The sequence below is a fragment of the Cygnus olor genome, chromosome 16 (assembly GCF_009769625.2).
Source record: "Cygnus olor isolate bCygOlo1 chromosome 16, bCygOlo1.pri.v2, whole genome shotgun sequence".
NCBI classification, from domain to species: domain Eukaryota; kingdom Metazoa; phylum Chordata; class Aves; order Anseriformes; family Anatidae; genus Cygnus; species Cygnus olor.
The window spans coordinates 16,149,690-16,174,695 of record NC_049184.1 but is presented as its reverse complement, the minus strand read 5'-3'; the positions used below and the strand labels follow the sequence as shown (position 1 = coordinate 16,174,695).

Below are 25,006 nucleotides of genomic sequence, written 5' to 3'. Positions count from 1 at the left end.
GGAAGGGCGGAGGGGCCCGGGGCGAGGGCGACTCGGCCCGCGTACCGCGGGCAGGCCGCCGGGGGGCGGTGGCCGCCGGGGCCGAGCAGCGACCGCCGGGGCGGCCGGACCCGGCGGGGCGGGGCGGGGCGGGGCCGGCCGCGGTCTCTATGGCAGCGTGCTGCGGACGCGTGACGCGCGTGACGTCAGCGGGCGCGCCGCCAATGGACGGTGAAGGCGGCTGAGTGACAGCTGGCGGCGCCAGTGGCCTGCAGCGCCTGGGCAGGGCGGCCGGAGCTGCCGGGCGGCCGGAGCGCGCAGCGGCCGCGGCGGGGCCGGGTGAGCGCGGGGCGCGGGTGAGGGGGGGGCGGGAGCTGCCCCGGGGCGGCGGGCGGCGGCTGGGGCGGGGGGGCGCGGTCGCTGCCGCTGCTTCCTCTCGCCCCGCGGGGCCTGCCCGCGGTCCTTCCAGCCGGCGGCCCTGCCGCGAGGCTCCGGCCTGGTGGCAGCCGCCGCAGTGCCGCCGGGCCCGCCCCGCGCCCGCCGCCGGAGGGGCCGGTGCGCTGGAGCCGCGAGGGGCCGCGCCGCCCTGGCTCTTGGTGAGTCCGGGGACGGGCCGCGACCGGGCCTTCGTGCCCGCCCGGCTGCCTGCAGCCCGCGGGCCCAGAAGCCGTGTGAGAAGGGCGCTGCTCGCGGTTCCCGGGAGCCGAGCGGACCCGAAATACAAAAGGGACAGCGGCTCGTCTGGAGAAATAGTCTGCTCCTTACAGGGGGATTGGGCCCAAGATCCGGGTGTTGCTGACTGGCCTTGCAGCCTTCTCTCAGCTCACTTGACTGATTGAAAATAATAAAAAAGCGGTTATTTCTTTCTGCCTGGTACTGTCTGTTTCCGTGTTTCCTAGCGGATCTGTCCAACTGTGTTGGAAGTTGCAAGACTGGGTCTAGTGTCATAGACCGTTTAGTTTAGTGGTTTTTTTTGTTGTTTTTTGTTTTGTTTTGTTTTTTTTACAGCCGAAGTGCAGCCGTGGGCAGCTTTGGACCCCAGAGGCATTGGATCTGAGCCACCTGGTTCGTTGGCTTCTCTAGTGGAGTACGTTTGTCTTTGCCTTTTAGACAAAATAACCTATGAGATTGTATGTAGTCTTCAAGTCGGACTTTGCTGTCTGCTGCCCTCTCCTGCTGCTTGGTCAAGGAAGCTGTCTTCTCTGCTTGCTCGTCCAGTTGGTCACTCTGCTAATGTCACTTCCACCTCATGTTTGGCCTGTTGGTACCACCATCTGGAGACTTGCTGAAAACTGACTAGGATGTCTTTTTGCATCTGCAGGATTCAGAAGCTGCAGCTATTCACTAGTTAACTGGGGGATTCTACCAGGCAGCTTTTCTTTTTCGTTGAATGTTCTTTCATCCTCCTCATTTTTATTCTGTGTGCAGCACGCTTTGTTCTCCATCTGTAACGAAAAGATTGAGTTTGTGAATAGGGAAAGTCTGTTTAAAATACTCCACTTGTTTTAGCTTGCAGCTTCTCAGAAGTCTCTTGAATAGTGTGTTATGAGTGGCTCTGCTGACTTCTCCTTGCCTTGCAGCTACCCCTACACCACTGATTTGTATGAAGGACCTCACTCTGCAGAAGCAGAGTGAATTCATCTTTGATGGATTTCAGCTTGGCTGCTCTCCCCCAGTATAAAACTGTGAGAATTGCTTACATGCTGTTTTTGAAAAGAGTGTGCTGTGAGAGACCAGTAAGTAACTGATCACAATAATTATGCAAAATTGCAACCTCTGCTTCTTCCCCAGAGCTTCTGAACAGTTGTTTATCAGATATGTCACTAGGGTACTGCAGAATACCTCTTCTAATGTTTAATGTCTGTCACCTCTCACGTCTGCAGACATACAGTAAAATCTTTCAAAGCACTCTTGTCAGACCATCTCCTGTTCAGAGACTGGCCTGAAGTACACTTTTTTTAGTCTAGTCTTTATTCTCCTCTCCTTTTCTCCGGAAAGCAGATGCTGCTGAGCCACTGATCTGTGTAGGTCCTGCAAGAGTTTGTTTGACCTGACTGTCTGAAGTGTTTTGTACCTTTTTGAATTTTTAATTCCTACTTTTCTATGTTCTTCTGTTTAGCTGATTCGTTTTGATGTGTGCATCTCGTCTTTGGTAGGCTCTTGTGGTATCTGTTCCGTGGTGCTGCTGTTGAATGAAATAGTCTGTCAGCTATGTTTCATTCACTTTGTTTGCTGCTCCTTGAATGCTGTTTGGAATAAGGAATTCTGGTTATGAGTATGTGCTTATTAATGGAAGAACTGAGGGGCACACGCAGTCTTAATATATCACGGTAAATTATTTTCTGATTTTGTATGCAGCTTAAAGCTTTTTTTGAGATATGAAAGTAGTGTATTAAAACTTGTTTGGTTTCTGTTTTCAGTGACAAGGATACTGAAGGAGCTGCAGGTAGAGTGTGTTGTATGTAGGAGCTGTGAGGTAGCCTCTGTAGTACTTTTCTAGTGAAACAGGAGGTTTTGTGTAGAATTTCCCAGAGCATCAATGTTGTTATTTTAATATGCAATTCTTTTCCCTGAATGATCGTGTTCTTCACAAGAGAGAAGATAGATAAATTCTGTAAAGATTTGTAAAGGCTTCTGTGTTTAGTAATCTGGGTATTTTTGTTTTGGTGTATAAAACACTGTATTTCTTTGTGTTCTGTGACAGGCATTGTTATAACTTGAATTCCTTATGCGGATGTCTTCAGTAGCAACTTGCAATGTAAGTTGCAGTATAAATAAAGGACTATGACTGTACTGCAAGAGGCTAAAGGGAGAAGTGGTAATTAGTCAGATGCTAATTAATTATGGATATATTAGTTGAGTGTTGCAGATTCAGTTCTTAATAGTGGAGGAAGTAAGTGATCTTTGAGCCTTGCCTCTTCACATTTGCAGTGCCTTGAAAGCTGAATGGTGAATCATAAAATCACAGAACAGCTCGGCTTGGAAAGGACCTTAAAGCTTACCCAGTTCCAACCCCCTGCCATGGGCAGAGATGTGCCACCCACCAGATCAGGTTGCTCAGGGCCTCGTCCAACCTGGCCTTGAACACCTCCAGGGGTGGGGCTGGGGCATCCACAGCTTCTCTGGGCAGCCTGTGTCAGTGCCTCACCACCCTCAGGGTGAATGACTTCCTCCTAACCTCTAATCTAAATCTCCCCTCTTTTAATTTAAAACCTTTCCCCCTTGTCCTGTCATTATCTGCCTGAGCAAAAAGTTGCTCTCCATCTTTTTTATAAGCCCCCTTGAAATACTGAAAAGATGCATTAAGGTTGCCCCTGAGCCTTCTCTTCTGCAGGCTGAACAGCCCCAGCTCTCAATCACCACCCTCGACTTCCTGGCCACTCCTCTGTTGATGCAGCCCCGGATGCAGTTGGCCTTCTGGGCTGCAAGTGTGCATTTAGATGGTTTCTAGTCATGAGTTAGTTCATTTGTGGAAGAAGTAATTATCTCTCAGTTATTGCAAGCTGTTCTGATTATTGGAGATGGTGCGCAATTATGATTTTTCAGGCTTCCAGGTTTAAGTCATTGCAGGGTTTAGTTGCAGAATGGAGATCAGTGAGTGGAAATTGCATATCATTTGTGAATTGTCTGTCTGTTGCTATACTTCATTGGTAGAAAGCTGTATGTCCTGCAGATCTGGAGCTGTCATGCAAGTTGGGTATTTTGTCTAGAGAATCTGTACAGAGCTGTGCTACTTCTTGTATACTAGTAATTGTCATGATGGACTTAAAGAATTAGCCCCAAACAGGTGTAACTCATTAGCTATTGCTGCAAAAGTCATATGAAAGTTTGAATGATGTGGGGGAGAGGGAAGGTTAAGGGAAAGGAAGTGAGAAAGATTGATTCAGTTTTTATTAGGTTCATCCATTTATTTCTGGGACAAAATGGCTGATGCTACAGACTTTGTTGCTTCAGCAGACATTCTTGGTTCTACTTTGTTTTATTACAGTGTACTTGGATGTTAGAGAAAGTCATGTTTTTAGGATCGGGAGGGACTCCTCAGTTGTAATATGGCATGCTTGGGAGACCTTTTATGTCCTCGGAAATAGCAGGTATTGGGCATTGACTTAGGAACAGAGTGAGGATAGGGTATGGGTATAGCATAGGCTTGCTGTGGATACTAGCCCTATTAATCAGTGCTGTATGGAGGGCTGCAGTCTTCTAAATATATCTGGGTTCAAAGCATTCCTGTTCTGCAGATCCCTACAGGCTTTGTTCTGCTTATTCAATGAGGCAAGGGGCTATTCTGGTCCTGGGTTCCTAGTGCTTTTTTGTTCCCTGAACTCTTAATTTAGTTTGGACAAAAGAAGTCATCTGCTTCAAGAATGAGTGTAGAAGAAAGGAGTTGGGTCCAATTTACTGGTTGCAATGGGTATGAAAATAGTCCCAGCAACTGTGTATGAGTTTACGGTTAGAAGCATCCTGAGAATGTGTTTGCTACACGTTAACATGTCTCTTAGCAAAGAGTAAAATGTCTGTATGTTTCCCTCCTGGAGTGAGAGACTAGGACAATGATAATCAAAATTTATGAAGAAACAGGAGTATGTTGCCGTGTGCTCATGAGATTTGGAGGCAACGTTTACAAAGGACAGCATACAGTCAGTGCTTTCTGTTTGTGAACTAGCCTAGCTCTAGGGCTGCACAGGCTCCTTTGAAATACTAATCTAACTGAGCTCTCAGCTGAGCAGTCTTCCTTTGCGTGACCTCAACTTGTTCAAGCTAGAGTTTTTTACCTGGTGTACCTTCTTTGAGGGACACCTTCATTGTCAAGAGGGGTAATTTTTTTATCCAGAGAGAATCTTGTAGAGGGAGATGGCTTGGTTGTCTTCCCTCCATTATTAGGAAGTCAAATACCAGGTGTTGTTTGTGCAACTGGCTGACTCTAATGCGCAATTTTGTATGATAAGAATCATAAACGTTTTTCTCTCATTGTCATTAATGCCTACCTGTTCAGCCTGATTGGGTCACTGAGTCTGTTGCTTTTCGAAGGCCGGCTCTTTCTGAAAGTTAGTCTGAACTAGTCCTGTGCTGCTTGTCTCAAAGGATGGAGAGGTTATTTTGAGATACTGGCAAAGTTGAACCTAACTTGAGTGGATTATGGGTGGTTCAACTTGACAGGTACTTTTCCACATGAATTGTGTTTAGTCTTAGTCATTTTCTGGGTTCTAAGAAAATGTAAATGGCTCTTGGCATTGATGCTAAAAAGAAAGGAGAAAGTTGGAAGGAGCAGTGACTGTATTCGTCTCTGTGAGTAGGGTTAAACTGCATTTTCAGAATAAACATGAAATTTAGAACTTGGTTTGCCAGATAGTTTCCAATGGGTGGGATGGTAGTGGACCAGATCCAGCTGTCATAAGAGTGGAGGAGGATGGTATTCCTGTACCCATGTCATTCCGGTCTCCTTTTTGGGATGGCTGAGGACCCAGGTAGTTTTGGAGTTCAAGATTCCTGTGTCCTGCAGGAACTGCAGAGACCTTCAGAAGTGTTTCTTGTGGTAAACAATGCTTGGTTTAATAGGAAAATAACTCTCACCAGAAAGTGCCTTCATTGTAAAGCAAGCATCTATGATCTAGTGGGGACTTGAGGGTAAGGCTAGCTGCAGTGGTAACACTGAGCATTTCCAGGAGGTGCTGTGAAAGAAATGCTAAACTTGCACCCCTCGTCCTCAATTCCAGCAGGTAGGAGTGATGGTAATGTTGTGACCATCTAAGTAGACTGCAGCAGGAGGCTGTAATGTTCTTTTCTTGGAAACAGAGAAAGGAAAGACACAGTTTGCGCACTGTCTTAAAACTGTGGCTAGGAAGTTTCCTGAACTGGAGTGAGAAGATAGTCACGGGGGATTGTGTGTGCATGGAAGCAGAGAAACATTAGCATGCATGAGTTTTTATATCTGTCCGTGGAGTTATACCAGTCTGTGCTAGGGAAGGAAGAGGCACGTGAGCTTCGTTAATTGAGATCATCTGTGGATCTCTAGGCTAACATCCTGTGTGGGCTAGGCATACACACCTTCTGTGGTAGACTCAGCAAATTTTTTTAGAAGTGCTGTGTCCCAGGACAGTCATGTAGACCAGCTTCCTGGGCCAGGTATCCGTGGCTGCTTGGTCTTTGCTGATCCATGGAAAGGTCTCTCCTCTGCACTCCCTTCTATTAGTCATTTGCCTCACATCAGGAAAGCTCCAAAGGTGGCTGTTTTACCTTTGTCTTACCATCTCTTTCCCAGTTGATTGAGTAAGTCAGGCAAATATGTTAATCATGAAACAGCGTCCCTGCTCTGTATCGTCTCACCTCTGTTCTGGGAAAGGGGGGATTGGGTTGTCACAACAGCAGCTCCCATAGGAGCTGTGGAATTGTACTTTAGATGCTTATCATCTCCATCTGGATATGCTGGAAATTGAGTCTTAGGAAGAGTTCTTAAGGACAGGACTTCTGCGGCCAGTCAGTTCTCATGTTTGGAAGAGTGAAGCTGTTGCACCTGAGAACTGGTGGTAAGGGTCATCTCTCTCCATTTCTCTCCATGGCTCTGTGGGAGACAGTAGGGCTACTCCCTCCGCCTAGGAGAGGGTTAAAAAGGAACTGAACAAGTACATTTCTTTACAGCCTCTTAACTACCAGATGAAGCACAAACCAGCGTGTCTGACAACTGTCTGGAACCAAACCCTGAACGCAAGCTTGTACTCTAAGGCAGATAAAGGAGTGAAAGGTAGACCTCCAGAGCAAATGTTGAGTGAACTTTTCTTCTGTAATGAATATTTGTGTTTTGAAAATACGATGTTATAGAAAGGGAAAGGAATAAAGCTAACTACTACTACTCTGCATAGGAGCCTGTTTGGGTATCCTGAGTAGATCAAGGTATCTTAAGAAATGTGATAAGGGCATCAAAAATCACCAGCCCATGGGAGGGAGGCTACCTGGTCTGTATGCTCCTTCTCTCACATACAGATAGTAGCTGAGTTTAGGGAGTTGTTGCTTTACTAGTCCTCAAAACTGACCTGGCAGTGCAGAGAGAGGGTGGAAGATGGGGCTTTGCTAATCAGAGAGTTAGTCTCAGTCTTGTATGAGTATCCTAACAAGCTCTCAGAAATATTCTTTAGGGGGTAACATTAGGCATAACATTTCACAATGTACTGTTTTAGTATGAGGCCTTGGTCCCAGGTACACTGGATGTTTTGTCCATATTGATCAGGCCCAGCAAACTATAATGCTGGTCTTCTGTATCTCTTTGAAACTTGATGTCAGGTGCAATGTAACAATTCAAATAATTATCAGAGAGCTCTCACTGTCTTTTCTCTTAACAGGTGTGGAGTTGTATGCTGCTGTAAAGGCATCTGCAGGAGTCTGGAGCAATGCCACCACCTTCAGACATTGTGAAAGTAGCTGTTGAGTGGCCAGGTGCCAATGCTCAGCTGCTGGAAATAGATCAGGTGAGACACGGTAACCAGATGGTGGAGGAATCTGTTTCTTCCATGCACTACAACTTTGACACTGGAATGCGGAAAGCATAGAAATAGTTCTTTTCTGGTTGAGAGGAACATGGCTGCTGAGAACTCTCTCTTTCTCTTCTAGAAAAGGCCTCTTGCATCCATCATCAAGGAGGTCTGTGATGGGTAAGTCTAGTTCCTTTGGGAACCCTTGTGGAGAAAGGCTGTTCCTCTGACAAGTCTTGCTGGGGTACTGTGGAATGTCTCTGCTGATGGTTGTCGATGTGCTGCTAGTGTGATCCATGCTGCCTGCTGCAGTTTTGGCCGCAGAATGGGCCTGGGTTTATGTCAGAAGAAATGTACTCCTGGAAAACCGAGGCCTTGCATCTTTATTCCACTTCTGAGTGTATGTGTGTGCCCCCAGCCTTGGCATCTCTGAAGATTGGCCCAAGTGCAGGCATCTTGGGAAGTTCCACAGAATGTGACTTAGAGTAGGTTGATGCCCCTTCTCCCCAAAAGTAATATCCTTTCTCTTCCCTTTGGGAGTCTTAGTTTCCTGTACTAAGGTTTTGCTTGGAAGTTCTTTTTCACCCTCCTGCAATCAAGCTGCTGTTCCTAATTGAGAGGAAGAAGAAACTCACATATCCTTCCTCTTCCAGGTGGTCACTGCCAAACCCTGAATACTACACCTTACGATATGCTGATGGTCCTCAGCTGTACATCACAGAGCAGGTCAGTCTGAGAGAGAGCAATTTGCTGATATTCAAAGCAAAAGTGGAAGATGCACTGTACTAGTATCACAGAGCAATACTGTTACTAATCCTGGAGGTGCAGCATCTCTGCTATCAAAAATACTGACTTGAATGGTGTCATTCAGCTGAGGAACCTTGCACTTCTCCCTTTGAATGCCTATAGGTGCAAGGACCCAGTGGTCCAATTCAATATGTTCACCAGGGCTATGTGGTATAGGAACCCCTTTACTTGTGCATGCAAATGTGCGCTGTAGATCCAGTTACAGTCCTTTTCGCCAGTTCTCTGTAGTTTCTGTTTTCTTTCAGACTCGCTGTGACATCAAGAATGGAACAATCCTACAGCTGGCAGTCTCCCCGGTAAACACTTCCTCACATCCCTTTTTCTCAGTAGCTGTCCTACTATGGTAGGCTCTTCTTGCCTCTCATCTCTTCTTCCTTTTTCTCCCAGAATTGTTGGGGGCTTACCTTTATTGTGGGCCATTCTGCTCAGTGAAGCATACGCTTTTGTTTTCCTTCCTGGTTGTGGTGCATATCTTTCTTTTGGATACTCTGCCTTCGTATAGGTCTTTCTGTAAATAAATCCAAAAAGTATGTTTATTTTATGTTATTTACTTGCTGTAGCTTCCTTTTAAGAAAATTCTTAAACCTTCTTGGGCAACTGTCATTAGTTGAGAGTGGGTAGAACATGAAGAAGTTACTTTGGCAAGAGATAGTTGAGAGGACATAATTGATCTGTGTTTGAGAAATCTTACAGAATGTCATGTGGGTACCTAAAATGAACTTGTGTTTCTCTTTGAATGAGAGAGATTTTTTAAAACATATTTCTTTAATGGTTTCAGTCCAGATTTCTGTATCCACTTCCAATCACCTCATGAAGAACAAAAACATGCTATTTTACACATCAGGGTAAATGCTATTTATTTATCTCCTGGCTGTCCGCAACTGTTGTCAAGAACATCCTTTTCTTAGTTCATCTTAGACTTGGTGATCATTCCTGCTACTTACTCTGTCAATGGCTTGTATCTCTCTAGCTTTGCTCTGTGCTCTGCCCATCTGTAGTCTTCTCACAGAATGTTGCTGATATTGGCAGGACTCAGTCTGCAGTCTGTAACAAGCATCATCCCTGTATCTTCCCAGTCTAGGGCAGCTCGCCAGCTGATGGAGAGGATCCAGTCACACAGTATGGACACTCGACTGGATGCCATGAAGGAATTGGCTAAACTTTCAGCAGATGTGACCTTTGCCACAGAGTTCATCAACATGGAAGGGATTACAGTGCTGACACGGCTGGTGGAGAGCGGGACCAAGCTTCTGTCCCAGTAAGTTTACTGTATTCCAGGACTCTGGAACAGGGCTATTGAGTTAATAAAACAAGGCCTCAATCAGGGGCTAATTTGCTTGCTGAAGTGGCATTGAGCAGCTAACCTCATAGCAAATGCTGGTGTAGTAATATAGACAAAGTTTTTTTAGTCTTTTGGTAAACCTTGTAATGACTAAAAGACTCTTATTACCTTTCTTATGCTCATAATCTCTTAGAGCAGTTCTGCTTCAGACTGCAGATGAATAAAGTGGTCCATTTTAAAACCCACATACAATTGCACACAAGAACGTTCCTTTAGAACTGGCGGTATTTACGTTCCAGTCAGCAGCAAGCACATTGCTGGCTCTTGTATATGTGGTTGGTACTTTTTGATCTGCATCAGAAGAATTGACATAAAGGCCAAAGGTTTGTTTATCTCAGGAAATGGAAAGGACTAAGAAATGTATATAAGGGAAAGTATAACTCCTCCATCTTCAACAGTTTCCAAGTTCTGAATTTTCCGAGCAGAATTTTTATCTCCTTAAGAACCTTTGGGCGTTTCTTCCATCTTTTGGCATCTATAGTAGTATTGTGTGGAAGGAAGTTTCACATTTACTTGTTACTGGCTCTTAGTTGGGAAATTTGTTTGTAACTTTTCATTGTTTTGGAACCTGGCTATTTAATTTCTATCCTTTTATCTGTTGTCCTTTAGTCAGTTACTAATGCAAGAAAGGGCTTTGTTTTCACCAACCCCCATCTGCTAACAGGTATTTTTATTTGCTTTTGTTTTGTTTTTGGGACTGTTAATGGAAGCACCTCCTAAAAAATCTTTTTCGAAGTCTGGAGTCAAACTTAACTGTTCTCATCCTGTCTTACAATTTCTTCTGTGCTTCACTATGAGGTGGGTTAACCTTGGCTGGCAGCCAGATGCCCACCAAGCTTCTCTCACTCCCCCACTCCTACAGGACAGGGGGAGAAAATCAGATGAAAAAGCTTGTGCGTTGAGATAAAGACAGGTTACCAGTCACTGTCATGAGCAGAACAGACTTGACTTGGGAGCTGCAGTTCTTCAAGAACTGCTCCAGTGTGGGTCTTTTCCTCAGGGTGCAGTCCTTTGGGAACAGACTGCTCCAGCATGGGTCCCCCATGGGCCATGGTTTCTGCCAGGAGCATGCTCCAGCATGGGCTCTCCATGGGCTGCACCTTCCTTTAGGACACATCCTCCACCTGCTGTGGTGTGCAGTCTTCTGTGGGCTGTAGTATTTGTAGCCGCTCTGTCATGGTCTTCCATGGGCTGCTGGGGACAACCTGCGTTACCATGGTCTTCTCCATTGGCTACAGGGGAATGTGCTCTGGTGCCCGAAGCACTTCCTTTCCCTCCTTCACAGACCTCGGTGTCTACAGAGTTATTTCTCTCGTATTTTTCTCATTCCCCTCTCAGCTGCCATGCAGTGTTGCTTTTTTGGTTTGTTGTTGTTTTTAATACCCTTTGAGACATCTGTTTCCAGAGAGGCACTACCAGTGCTGCTGACAGCCTAGCTTTGGCTAGCGTCACGTTCATCACACAGCTGCCTGGGACTGGCCGAGTCTGACCCCAAGCAGCCCCGGCCTCTCCTTGCAGCCCCCTTGCTCCAAAAACCTTGCCGTGCAAGCCCAATAAACATACACATGTGAAACATAACTCCCCTCTAGAAGAGCTGTGGCAATTCCTTTCTGTGAAATATCTTCTTTCTCTTCTTTTATTATAGTTTCCCCATATCGTCTTAGTTACAAATAGCTGATACGTCCTTCATGTTCCTGTTGGAGTCCTCTTTAAATATTAGTGTTATTAGAAAATGTTATTTTCTGCTTTCTGTACAGCACAACAGGTAGTTTAACAGTAGTGTATCTTAGTTCTTTTGGAATTCTTTGAATATTGTCTGTTCCTGTACATCTGTTTTTTTCATATTTTATGGCTTGTTCTTGAGGTTTCTCCAAGCACATTCATGCTGAACTCTGATGCAAATAATTTTACTTGGCTTTTCCACTCTAGTTGTTCTTTCATTGGAAGCGCTTTAAAAGTCTTGATAAATTATTGTTGTTACACTTATTGATCGTCTATTTTTGATATATTAGCAACTAATGTTTTCAGCATACCTCATGGTCATTTTTTCCCTTCACTGTTCTGGTTTTGTATCAAATTTTCCACAATTTGTGCTGTGCTTTAGTTTTGTTTGAAGCCAGGTTCCACTATTTACAGCATGACATTTTTTATTGTTTTTTCTCTGGTGTTAAAACACTTTGGTTGTTTTTTGTGCGTTTGTGAAGGGCTTATCCTTTCCAAAGACTTCTGCATTTTTCATGCAATTATTTTCTCTGGAGCTCAAATATGATGACTGTTGAAAAATATAATATTTACAGGTGGTTTAAATTTTCAGTTGATCATCTTAAGAAGTTTTCTCCTTTTCAAGTTGGTCTTTTTTCACTGTCTGTCCCTATAATGAATATCCTGTGTTTTTTTGTTGTTGTTTATTGTTCTTTTCCTCCCATGAAAATGTTGAATTTGAGTAGTGATTCTGTGCATTGCTCGGGAATAAATACTGCATTCTTTCTTTTGTTCTTGCATCGCTACTGTTATTCCTTTGACTAGCCGGGTACTGATCCAGGTGATTGTGAGTCTTTGGTGGCAGGACTAGGGACTTATTGTTGCTGGTTTTAATTTGTGCTTGTAATCAGAAAAAATAAAATAGGATTACACAGAACAATAAAATTCTCTTCTTAAATGCAAAGCTTTATTGGTCCCTTAGCTGACAAACTGCAGTCTATTGTATTAGGAAAAGATGGTGGCGTTTTTCACTTATTCAGCTTGGACAGGCTTCTTCCTTGCTACCAAACTACTAACTTGCTTGTAACTGCATTCTTCATTTTCTTAGTTACAGTGAAATGTTGGCTTTCACCTTGACTGCCTTCTTGGAGCTCATGGACCATGGTATTGTCTCCTGGGACATGGTTTCAATAACCTTCATCAAACAGGTGAGTTTGGGTCAAGGGGGTGAGTGCATGCTATTTCATTTCGAGCTTTAATGAAGCATCCAGGACCTACATGGTGACTGTGAGAAGCTGAGTACTGATTGAGAGCCCAGTACAATCTTACAATTTTAGTCCAGCTTTCTGAACCATGTTTCTCTCAGCTTGTCTCATTCACGACAAGATTTCCTGGATGGGCATATGTTGACTTGATGGTTTATCTGGTTTTAGATTGCAGGGTATGTGAGTCAGCCTATGGTAGATGTCTCCATACTCCAACGATCCCTAGCCATTCTAGAAAGCATGGTGTTGAACAGTCAGACTCTGTATCAGAAGATAGCAGAAGAGATCACCGTGGGGCAGCTCATTTCTCATCTGCAAGTGTGAGTATCCACCAAACAGTGGTGTGATCTAAATCAATTTTACAAATCTCTTTTAATTTGAAAATATATCCTTTTATGTTTTAAATACATAAAGGTGCTATTTTGAAGGTATTACTGATATGCTGTCTTATTTGAACTTGAGGATTTCTAACATTTAAAATAGGGAAAAAAAAGAGATGGTCCTAGAAAAATGTGTTCTGTAAGCACTTAAGCTTGTGAGTATATGTCTTAAAGATATTTTGCCTAAACAGCAGCAAAGGTATGTTCAGTGTTAGAACAAACCCCTCAGTGTTTTACTAACATAGAAATTAAAAAGCTGAAATAGCATAACCCTTGCAGAACAAAGTGTTCATGAGAACCTCTTTAAGTTTTCTGTTTGTTAACTAAGGTCAAATGTATGAGCATTTTATGCCCACAGTGACACATCATTTGCACTACAGTTTAGTTAAAATACAGTTCCTTGATTAAGAGTTATTAATTATGTTCACAAATGGAGTTTTCTGCATTTTCCAAGTCAAAAGGTTTGAGAAAACAAACTAACTTAGATCAAGTGCATGTTTCTCTTTTTGTGGAAGAGTAGAACTGAACTAGATAAACAACTGTAAAAGCTGTATATTCATTGGTCAGAAACAGATGATTTGGAAAGAGGAGAAGAGAAGGAGGGAAGAAAGCAAGAAAAGCCATTGTTCTCTTCCTTGATATGTGGGATGAAAAATGGATGATTAACTCTTTGATTCTAGTAGACACAGTTTAAAGATGGGTGAAGGTGGCAGATGACTAGATGCAGAAGCTTAGGGAAGTATTAAGTAGGTTGCTGAAGATAGCTTCTGTGTGTGGAGTACTGTGGAAAGAGGCTGCGCAGTGAGCCAGAATTTGTGGTGCTTGTTTGGCAAGAGTATGAATAGGGAAGAATACTTAACGGAGGATAGATTCTGGAAGAACAGGTCCATGGAAATAAGTTTGAAAGGGTTGAGTTAGAAGAGGAAAACCTAATTTAAAAATTGTTTTGCTATGTTAAAAAGCAAACTGTGTGGTGAAAGCAAGCCCCAGAAAGGAGGGTAGAACAGGTGAAGTGACATTTCAGAGACCTGCGGATCTTGGAGGCCCAGGGTAAACCTAGAATGATGCAAGAACATTTGCCCGTTTGAAATACGGCAGATTGATCAGAATGAGGAAGACTCAGAGGGAACAGTAGAAAAGACAATATGGTTGTTATCCACAGATATACCATGGATAAATGCCAAAGTGGGAAAATAAGTATTTAAGCTAAAAGATGTTTTAGCTTTAGAAGTTTTATAAAAAGCGTGTGTGTGTATTTGTTTAGGTGGTGTACTGGACCTGTGTTAATCAAAAGATCTTGAAGTTCTGCAGAACTCTCCCAGGAGTCATAGAAAACCGAAAACAAAACTGAATTTGATCGAGAATCTTGAATCAAGATGAGGGTGAAAAACAGTGTGATCAGCATTCAGAAACTTATTGAAAACTTTACAAGTGAAACCACACGCTGTGCGTGATTTGGGAGGGGACTAAGCAACCTTTACCTCAAGAGGCTCTTCAGTGACAATAAGAAAAAGACATGGGTTGGGCCCATGACATGAGGTTGGAGGGCAATGCCATAAATAGAGGCATGCTTCTACATTAGTTACATTGGCAGAGATGAAAGTGTTCAGTGGCTTCCATCAACACAGTGAGAAAAATGACGTGCTCCACTTAAGTTTATAGCTGTAGCTATATAATAGACTGCAGTATAGCTAGGTTTTACAGAGATAATTTCAGCACAGAAAATTAACTGGTGGTGGTGATAGACACTGAGCTCTGGTGGGCTGCAGTTTGCACAATCTTTTGAGTAATGGAGCTATCTAGATATTGGGGAAAAAAATCTTTACTGTGAGTGTGGCCAGACACTGGAACAGGCTTCCTAGCGAGGTGTTTGCCCTGTGCTTGTCAGTGTTCAAGAGGTATTTGGATAATGACCGTAATAATATGCTTCAACTTTTGGTTAGTCCTGAAGTGGTCGGGCAGTTGGGCTTGATGTAGGTCCCTTCCAACTAAATTATTCTATTCAGTTGACAATTTCTGTCAGATTTTATAATCATAGAATCATTAAGGTTGGGAAAGATCTCCAAGATCATCCGGTCCAACCATCACCCACTAAACCATGTCCCTAAGCACCATGTCCAACCTTGCCTTAAACACCCCCAGGGACGGTGACTCCACCACCTCCCTGAGCAACCTGTTTCAATGTCTGACTACTCCTTCTGAGAAGAAATGTCTCCTAATTTCCAACCTAAACCTTCCCTGGCACAACTTGAGGCCATTTCCTCCAGTCCTCTCGCTGGTTACCTGCAAGAAGAGGCCAACCCTCAGCTCCTCACTACTTCCTTTCAGGTAGTTGTAGAGAGCAATAAGGTCTCCCCTGAGCCTCCGCAGTTCTCGTGAAAGGTTGGATGACATACAAGTAGATTACCTGAATCCTGCCTGTCCACTGAAATGCAAGAGAGCTGCAGTAAATGTTTTTACATGAAGGCAAAGCAGCAAGCTATAGTTTTTCTATACTGTATGTTCTCCTCTTATGAGCTTCCCATTACTGTTTTCTGCAGCTCAAACCAAGAGATCCAGACATATGCCATTGCCCTGATTAATGCCCTCTTTCTGAAGGCACCTGAGGACAAGAGACAGGTTTGTAGCTGTTAACTGACATTAAACCTGAATGATGGTTCCTGGCTTACTTCATACTTCCTGGTTTACCTTTATGCCTCAGAAATTGAATTGCCTGGGCAAGGCAGGCCTCAGACCTCGCCAAGCACTTAAACAGCTATTTCAGTGTAGCAGCACAGGGGTAAAAAATGCTATCCTATTAATAATGTGTTCTCAAGCTGCACATTTTTGTTTAGGAGATGCTCAGAAAGGGATTTGAAAGGCCTTGAGACAGAAAAAAAAATCTATGCAGCATGGAAACTTCTTGAAGAAACTGAATTCTGTATGGGAGACCAAGGAAGAGGGAGGTTGTGAGTAGTGTCCTTGGTGTTCCAGGTGCTTACTTAACCAAAAAAAAAAAAAAATCCTTTCTTAAGTTATATGGGGATATTCCTGCTGGCAAATGTGAGAAATGAAACACCTGCTCTGAGGAAACCCCTGACATCTCAGCTACATGCAAGATGTGCATATGTCTGTATTGTGTAGCTTTTCTGTGTTGAGCCTTTCTTCTCTAGTGCCCTGTTTGTGTCTTTTTTTATTTTTTCTGGACTCGACTCTGAGCTAAATCCTGTCTGCTTCTCTTTGTGCCTTTTTTGCTTTCTGCCAGCAGGACAAGCTGCTTAACCCTCTAGACCTGCCCATCACTGTAAGTAACTCGAGGCTGGGGGCTGGTCATGTGGAACTGTAGGCATGATAGCTTTTCTCCAATTATGCCTCCTTGTGTCATAGAGACCATGCATAAAAGCTTCAGATAGTGGATGAGCCTAGGGAAAAGAATGGGAGGACTCCTGGGAATGGACTCAGATTTTGAGGGAAGAAGAATCAGTGGCAGGAGAAAATGGAATGACCTGTTGTGTGCACAGAATATTAAAGATGATCATGAAAGGCTTGCTTTTACTTTGGAAACTCACACAATAAGACTAATCACATGAACCAATTTTAAAACTGGAGACAGTTCTGTAGACATCTGTCTCTTTAAACTTAAAGCCTGAGTCTATACCACAAATCTAGCCTGCCTTAGTGTTAGTTTCTTATCCACCTGACTCTTTATGAAGGTAGATATTTAACTGTGAAGAGCAGTCACAAAATATACTGCAGAGCAGTCACAAAATTTTCTGGGGGCTAGAGCATAAATTCTGCCTAATCTATGACCTCCTTCATGGGGGTTGTACTATGAGAAAGTTTGGGTTGTTTCTTTTTTTTTTTATTGGCCTCATTCCATTTCCAGGGGAATCACCACTCTCATTAATAGGTTGATTTGAAACCCTCTGTATCTTGAGATTCTGGCGTATTTCTTAGGTTTTCTGGGTGGCATAGAGAATGCTCTATTTTTGCCGAAGATGAGTGCCATCAGAAGGGAAACTATAGCCTCAGTAAACTTTACATAATATCCAAAATTAATCGATATGTTTAACACATGAAAATGAGGAAGAACATACTACTCCTCTGTTAGTAATTTGGCCCAGATAATAAACTTCATAGCAAACAAAATTCCAAGGAATCTTTTTTTTTTCTTTTTCTTTCCCTCCCTTGAACACAATCCACATGGTAACAAAGGGCAATGAAGACTATTAGATGATGAGAGCATCTTTCATATAGAGGCTGATAGACCTGGCATTGCTCAGCCTAAAGAAGAGAAAGCTTGAGGGGATCTTATCAATGTGTATAAATATCAGATGGAAGGGAATAAAGAAGAGGGAGCCTGACTCTTCTCATTAGTGCTTATTGACAAGACAAGAGGCAATGGTCAAAGTTTAAAACCCGGGAAATTCCACCTGAGCACAAGGGAAAGCAATCTTAATGTGGGGGTAGTCAAACACCAGCACAGGTTACCCAAAGAGGTTGTGTAGTCTCTGTCAGTGGAGATACTGAAAACTTGACTAGACACTGTTCTGAGCAACTTGATCTTGAGCTGACATTGCTTGAACCGGGGGATTGGACTAGATGACCTCAATAGGTACCTTCCAACGTAAATGATTTTGTGTTTCCATGACCCTGTCAGGCAGTAAATGGTTATTATTGGACTCTGCTAAAAATAGATCCTTTGGCAGTGGTTAGGCAGTGTGTGTCCTCATGCTTCTTACTATGCTATTCAGAATCATTCAATTGTCTTCATCCTTCCCACTGTTTGTGCTTCAGTCACCTGTTACTTGGTCCCATGTGCAAACTAATTCCTTTAGGGTAAGAATTGTGTTGCATGCATGAACAAATTCTAATAGCAGGCATTACTCTATTAGAGTAATATTTCCTATCAGTCATAGTTAAAAATGATGACTTGGAAGGCAATCTGAAATCACTTCCTACTTCATTTAGATGCTTCTTAGATATCTTCCACCCAAGCACTGACTCATTTTGGTTGTAAAATGAGTGTCACTTAACTTGGCAGCCACTATGGCTTGGCTATAAGTCAGCATAGAGCACTCTTCTTTTCAAAGTTTTCTTCCTGGAGCAAAAATGATCATAGGGACTCAGAATGAGGTCAATATATGTATTTTAACCATACTCCTTATGCAACCTGTGAAGAGCAGGGTTGATGTGAGCAGTTGGAACTGTCTTGGGTTGCTCAGAATGTTCTGCTGATTGAATGGAGTTGACTAAGACTGCACATCTGTTTCCAATTCTCAATCTGTGCTGCATGAGACTGAAGAGATCTGGGACTGACAGTTCTTTTGGACTTCTTCCAGATGACATATCACCCAACAGATTTTTCTTACCCAAAGATGTTGCTTATACCAGCAACCTTCAGATAACGTTCTATCTTGACATCAGCACTTGCGCTGTTCACCTTGCAGGTGTAATGAGATTGCTGGTATTTCAGAAAGTGCATCTTCACAATTCACAAGGGAAGTCCAACTGCTTAGGTTTTTGCAAGTGCACGTGCAATTGGTCCCAGAATTGAAAGCTAGCAGCAGATATTTGCATCTGTTTCACATCACAACTTGATGGTTGGGAAACCCTCCTCATCTGGGGAAGGAAGCCATACAATAAAAGTGGTAACTGGAAGGTTTTCTTTAAGCATGAAATTCACTTACCCCCCTCCTCTATTTTTTTTTTTTGTTGTTGTTCACTGGAGTGGTTCTGAAAATTGTCCTTAAACTGATTTCTAAACATCTCTTTAGGAACTGAGACAAAAGGAAATATAAATTTCAGAGGAAGGGTTTTGAGATAGATGAGAACTGAACACTATGTCCTCCAGTCCTGGTTCTCTTAAGTGTAGAAATAGAATCTAGCTATAGAAAGCTGCAAAACACTCATTGAAGGAACCTTTTATAGATCACATTCTCTGGGCAGCCCATAGTGTACTCCCTGCAGCCATATGTCCTGATGCTGAGGTATCATTAGATGTCCAGTCTTAAGGTAAATTTTCTTCTATTCTTGGGTTACCTTAGAGCCTTCCTTCATATTAATGATGTTTGTAGGCCCATCCATGAGTTCGGCCATGGTAAAGATGACCCTAGCGTCCCAACTTAATGCTTGCTTTGTGGTGAGACCCCATGCTGAATTGACAATCTGTGGTGAAAGCACTTTGTTATTTGTCAGTGCTGTCTCCAATTCATAGGTGTCATTCTTTTTCTCCTTTCTATATGGTGTGGACTTCTTATATTTCACTCGTTGTTTCATCTTTAAATCCCCATCAGGAAATGGCTAATGCATTTGCCCAGAAGCACCTGAGGTCTATAATCCTGAACGTGAGTATGTCCAAAATGACAGAGTACTTACTAATGTTTTCTCAATAAAAGTGTCCCTTGTGCAGAGTGTAAATTCTGCTGCCCTCAGGGCATTTCCAGAAAAGTGACTCTTTCAAAGGTGAAATTGGAGTCACTTGTTCAAAAGAGAGTTAATCAGCATGCTTCTTCCTGCTGTTAGAGAGCATTAACACTATGCTTCTGATGAAATATGGAAGTTAAACAGTTGAATCTTCGTATACAGAGATGTACATGCAACCTGCCATGTGCTTGCAGCTAACACCTCAGTGTCAGTCTGTACTATTTTCATTCCTACCCTATCCTTTATTTTGCAGCATGTGATCAGAGGAAACCGCCCAATTAAAACAGAAATGGCACATCAGCTGTATGTGCTACAGGTTCTGACTTTTAATCTCCTGGAAGAGAGAATGATGACCAAGATGGATCCCAATGATCAGGTCACTATTAGAGCTGAGTAAGAGTTGATAGAATAGAAGCTATAAGGGGCCTTATTCCTCGGATGCTTTGCTCCATGGAGTTTGTATAGACTTTGCATATAGTTTTGAAACTACTCCTCACATTGTGGTCTTTGAGATTCTGGTATGCTCATGACTAACTTGCTGTATTCTGTGGGGCTTTTTTAGTTATAAGTGGTCGCTGGAAGCCATGTATTCCTTTCTTGACCTCTGTGATGCCAGCTGTCAAACTGATTCCTCTGCCTCTATTGAGGGCATTTGCTTTTATCTGATACTTTCCCTTGCAATATGCAGGGAAGCAAGGCACTTATTAAAGTGTCTGTTACTTAGTTCTTATATGCATAGTAGTCTTGAATGAAAAATACCTTAACGTTATCTAAATGAAATGCCTAGAAATTGCCTTTAAGTAAGCTTGGGTCAGTTAAAAGAAAATGCAAACGAACATTTTGTTTTATCCAATATACTTAAACTTGCCATTTTGAAGTGGATTGCCTTATTTTATGTAATGTTAATGACCTTTGGCACCTCTGTGTTCAGTACATGAGCTCTGGAGAGAGGTGGGACTGTGCATTATGTGAAAACACTGCCCTACTGGTTGCTTACGTGTTACTGTTTCCCTCCCTTCTGTCCCTCAGGCACAGAGAGACATCATATTTGAGCTGAGAAGAATTGCATTTGATGCAGAATCTGACAGCAACACCATCCCTGGCAGCGGAACAGAAAAACGCAAAGCAATGTACACCAAGGACTACAAGATGCTGGGATTCACTGTATGCATTTAGAGAGAGTGGTGGGGAAAAAGAAACAAACAGCTGTTTGCTTCACCATGCTTCTGTTATCTGAGTTTTAGAAACTCAGCTAAACTCAGACTCCCAGAGAAGATTATTATGCACTTGTTGTTTGGATAAATGCCAGGGCTTGTTAGGCACATCCTCTGAAGATACTTACATACCCATTCTGTGAAGAACTCAGAATCAGCCTCTCTTCTAGGAAGTTCAGATAGCATTGTCAGCAAGTGTCCATGGTTACCTCTTGGATAGATGTGAAGGAGTGCTTGATGGACAGGTTGTTGTAAAATTAATTCAGAAAAGGTTCTTACAACATTTCTTTGGGCTAATTTCTTTGGGTTCTTTCTGCATGCTCTTTTCACAGAATCACATCAATCCAGCCATGGATTTTACTCAGACTCCTCCAGGGATGCTGGCATTGGATAACATGCTGTACTTGGCCAAATTTCATCAGGACACCTATATCCGGGTAAGTGAAACTGCTGTTCTATGCAGATACAAACACCTTGGCAACTCTTCCGGCTCACTGTTTGTTGCATCCTCTTTCTGCAGATTGTTCTGGAGAACAGCAGTCGAGAAGATAAGCATGAGTGTCCCTTTGGACGCAGTGCCATTGAGCTTACCAGGATGCTTTGTGAGATTCTGCAAGTTGGGGAGCTCCGTAAGTAACATTACCTCATCTTCCTGAGTTGCTGGGCTGAGGCTTGCTGGGGTAACTTACAGGCTGACCAAGATTCACAAGCATTTATACATTGGTCTCATTTCTGTCTTATTAGGACAGTGGGAGCTTGGAATTGCGTTGTCAGTGTCCCCATGATAATACCAGTATTGAAGTTAAATAAGAAATTTTGTTGTGTGGACTCTAGTGCTCCTTAAAAACTGACACAAGTGGAAGGCTTCAGCAGGGCGCTGTATAAAAACCATTCTAGAAACCATAATAAACTTATGTTTAGTAGCTCAGACAGTCTCAAAAAAGCATTTGGAGACGATTAGCAACTGGAAGAAATTTTGTCAGAGGAAAACCAGTAAAAACTGCAAGCAGTCATTGGGGGGACTAGTCTGAAAAGGGGACATTAGTGTCAGAGGCTTGTATGATGAAGTGTGGGGCTAGTTGCCATTCCCAACAGGGACTGTCTATGGGGAGACAAAGCACTGAACTGTCTTCATCTCTTTTGAGTAAGTACTATTGTACACCATTGGCTTCTTGTCACTGTAGTGGATTTCAGATGCTCTTAGTAGCTTGTGTGCTGTATGTTCACATGGTTGTGGTTTCTGTTTATTCCTGAAGCCAATGAAGGCCGGAATGACTATCACCCCATGTTTTTCACCCATGACCGTGCATTTGAGGAGCTGTTTGCCATCTGCATCCAGCTGCTGAACAAGACCTGGAAAGAAATGAGGGCAACAGCAGAAGATTTTAATAAGGTCAGAGTGAGGAGAGCAGTTTTTGTAGAATTTTTTGCAGAACAGTGTGTTTGCTCAGCCTTGGTTGAGTGACAAATGCTTTTGGTTAAAGAGAAGGGTATGACAGGGTGTTGATGTGGGCTGTAAGGGAGGATTGTCCAAACTTTTATTTGGTATGACCCGAGATCATCCTTTGTTCATCTGGATCTTCAAAGTCACTGATATATTGACACTCCTGGCCATGGTTATTTCATGTCTGTTCTCTGACACTGAGCTCTGCCCTGGTTCTCTGCTGCTGTTAAACAGCAAGAATATGACTTGCTTTTCACCCTGCCCAACCACTTTAGGTTATGCAGGTTGTGAGGGAACAGATCACACGGGCTCTTCCCTCCAAACCCAACTCTTTGGACCAGTTCAAGAGCAAACTGCGCAGCCTAAGCTATTCTGAGATCCTGCGACTACGCCAGTCTGAGAGAATGAGCCAGGATGACTTCCAGTCACCACCTATTGTGTAAGTGTCTAACAAAAACAATTGCCTTCTATGCTTGCTGTTATCTCTAGTTCCTGCTTACTTTTCCATATTTGATCACCAGGGAGCTCAGAGAGAAAATCCAGCCTGAGATCTTGGAGCTGATAAAACAACAGCGCCTGAACAGGCTTTGTGAGGGAAGTAGTTTCCGAAAAATTGGAAATCGCAGAAGGCAAGGTAAGATAAGTGTCTACTGCATCTCTTCATGTGAAGAACTGTAGGCAAATAATACCTAATGGGTTAACCTGAGAGTAACATGTTGCTGGAGAGGGAAGCTGATTACCTGGTCTTACCTGATTACCTGTACCAGCCAATAGTTTGGGATGGAACAGAAGTTAATTTCTAAGAATACAGCTATCCCCTTATGAACAGGAAGTAATGCTGAGGAATTGGAGTAGAGGGGTTGGGCTGGGGAGACCGTAACAACATAGTGGCTGTAAGATCTTATGTGAATGATCTTGCTCAGTTTAGTCTACTTTCTATGTGTTCCAGAAAGATTTTGGTATTGTCGCCTGGCTCTGAATCACAAGGTGTTGCACTATGGGGATCTGGAAGATAACGCCCAGGGGGAAGTGACCTTTGAATCACTGCAGGAAAAAAGTAAGTCCTAATTACTATGTTCTGAGCCCACTATGTCTTGTTCTGTGCACTGCCATCTAGAGGCTGTTTTGAGTACCATCTCAGAGAAGAGAGAAGAAGAGCTGTGGCTGAAGCTCCTAACTGCAATGAGATGAGTTTTCGATCCTTGCACAAATTCTTTTTGTCTTGGCAATTGCTTGGTATTTCTTATGATAGCCAACTGTAGGGATGTGCTACGAGTAACATATTTTGGAAAACTGCAGTAATGAACTACAAAACCAGGAAAAATGCACAGCTGCAAAGACAAAATTCTGTCTCTTCCTGGTTAGGATTTCCTGTGTGCAAGTTTTACTTTCTTATTGTTAGTTCCAGTTGCAGACATCAAAGCCATTGTCACAGGGAAGGATTGTCCACACATGAAGGAGAAAAGTGCGTTGAAACAGAACAAGGTAAGTGTTCCGTTTTTGCCTATACATAATACCTAACGTTATAGAGATGAAGACTGGGAGTAAGCAAGAGGAGCAAATTGTTTTCCAAATTGCAACTTGTCTGGTGTATTATTTACAAAAATCCATCTAATATCTCTGCCTTTTCCTAGTTCTAGTTTGTGATTGCAGGGTGCCGTGAGCATAGTCTGGTTTTGCTGTAGGCCACAGTGACTAAAAATACTATTATGGGAAAGTGCGCTGAGCTGCAGCAATACAGCTGCTCTTGTGTTAGCAGGTTGAAGGTGCTGTGATATTTTGTTCAGTTAACGAGCGAAAGATTCTCTTCCATTCAGGAAGTGTTAGAATTGGCCTTCTCGATATTATATGATCCTGATGAGACCTTGAACTTCATTGCACCTAACAAATATGAGGTAAGAAGCATAGTGGTTAATATGTGTCATAGAATCTCCCAAGTTGGAAGGGACCTACAAGTATCATTGAGTCCAACTCCTGGCTCCCCCAGGACCACCCAAAAATCAACCCATATTTCTGAGTGTGGTCCAAACACTTGAATGCTGTCAGACTTGATGTTGTGACCACTGCCCTGGGGAGTGAAGGAATAGAATAAAAAACAATGAGGTCTACTTTAGGAAACTGAGAAGGATTGGTTGCTTTTAAAAGGCATGATGAAAAGTTCTTTCTTCCTGGTCAGTTGTTCCTTCTTTACTGTTCTGTAAGACACCGATTCCTAAAATGGATTTGCTTTCTCTGCAGTTACACTACGATCACAACTCTTGGCCCTCTCACTGAAGCCATAAGCTCGTGCTTACCTCTCAGTTTTTAATTTACATGGGGCATCTCTGCTCACCCCCCTTTTTTTTCCCTGCCCCATTGATTAACTCCCTCCTATGTTACCTATTTTGGAGCTGTATAAGGAGTATCTATCGCTTATGTATGGAGGTGTCAGTTACCCTTCCTCTCTACAGTACTGTATCTGGATCGATGGGCTTAATGCTCTCCTGGGGAAGGACATGTCCAGTGAGCTAACTAAGAGTGACCTGGACACGTTGCTGAGCATGGAAATGAAGCTGAGGCTCCTGGACTTGGAGAACATCCAGATCCCCGAAGCACCGCCGCCCATCCCCAAGGAGCCGAGCAGCTACGACTTCGTGTACCACTACGGCTGACGGGGGCTCTGCCCGCGCTGGGCCGGCCCGGGCCCGCGCCGGGCGCCTGAGCTGAGGCGGGCGCAGCCGCCTGGGGGCGCCCCGCTGCCCGCCCGGCCCGCACCCCTTCCTTTCGCGGCAGAGCCGCCGGCCCGCGGCGGGGCGGGCTGCGCAGCTGCCTCGCGCCCGTGCGCCTTTTGTACGCGTCCCAATAATAACCAGTAGTACGGCCCTGCCTCCCCGCGCCTCCCTCCTTCCGCCGCCGCGCCCTCCGGCCGCCAGCTCCGGCCCGGCCTCGCGCCGTGACGCCACGGGCGCGGGCCCCGCCCTGCTCGGGCCCCGCCCTCCGCCGCGCCGTCACCGCCGCCCCCGCTTC

The 25,006-nt window shown here is 43.7% G+C and overlaps 1 protein-coding gene across 16 annotated transcripts; it reads left to right on the top strand.

The window, feature by feature from the left end:
* Positions 1-187: 187 nt before the first annotated feature.
* On the top strand, positions 188-24,866 carry ELMO2 (engulfment and cell motility 2). 16 transcript variants are annotated; one of them, XM_040575665.1, is made up of 25 exons: positions 213-318; positions 988-1,066; positions 1,560-1,715; positions 6,616-6,737; positions 7,314-7,439; positions 7,582-7,622; positions 8,096-8,168; positions 8,495-8,545; positions 9,326-9,507; positions 12,401-12,500; positions 12,726-12,877; positions 15,478-15,556; positions 16,185-16,220; positions 19,213-19,263; positions 19,596-19,718; positions 20,372-20,506; positions 20,889-20,993; positions 21,077-21,185; positions 21,813-21,949; positions 22,276-22,439; positions 22,522-22,634; positions 22,950-23,057; positions 23,403-23,485; positions 23,818-23,895; positions 24,451-24,866. In XM_040575665.1, exons 5-25 carry the CDS (start codon positions 7,362-7,364, stop codon positions 24,649-24,651), a joined length of 2,199 nt encoding a protein of 732 aa, XP_040431599.1. In that variant the 5' UTR covers positions 213-318; positions 988-1,066; positions 1,560-1,715; positions 6,616-6,737; positions 7,314-7,361; the 3' UTR covers positions 24,652-24,866. The 16 variants fall into 16 exon arrangements, with proteins under 16 accessions (XP_040431597.1, XP_040431600.1, XP_040431604.1 ...); XM_040575657.1 differs by having other exon boundaries at positions 215-318; positions 6,616-6,718; XM_040575659.1 differs by lacking the exon at positions 1,560-1,715.
* The last annotated feature ends 140 nt before the right edge of the window (positions 24,867-25,006 follow it).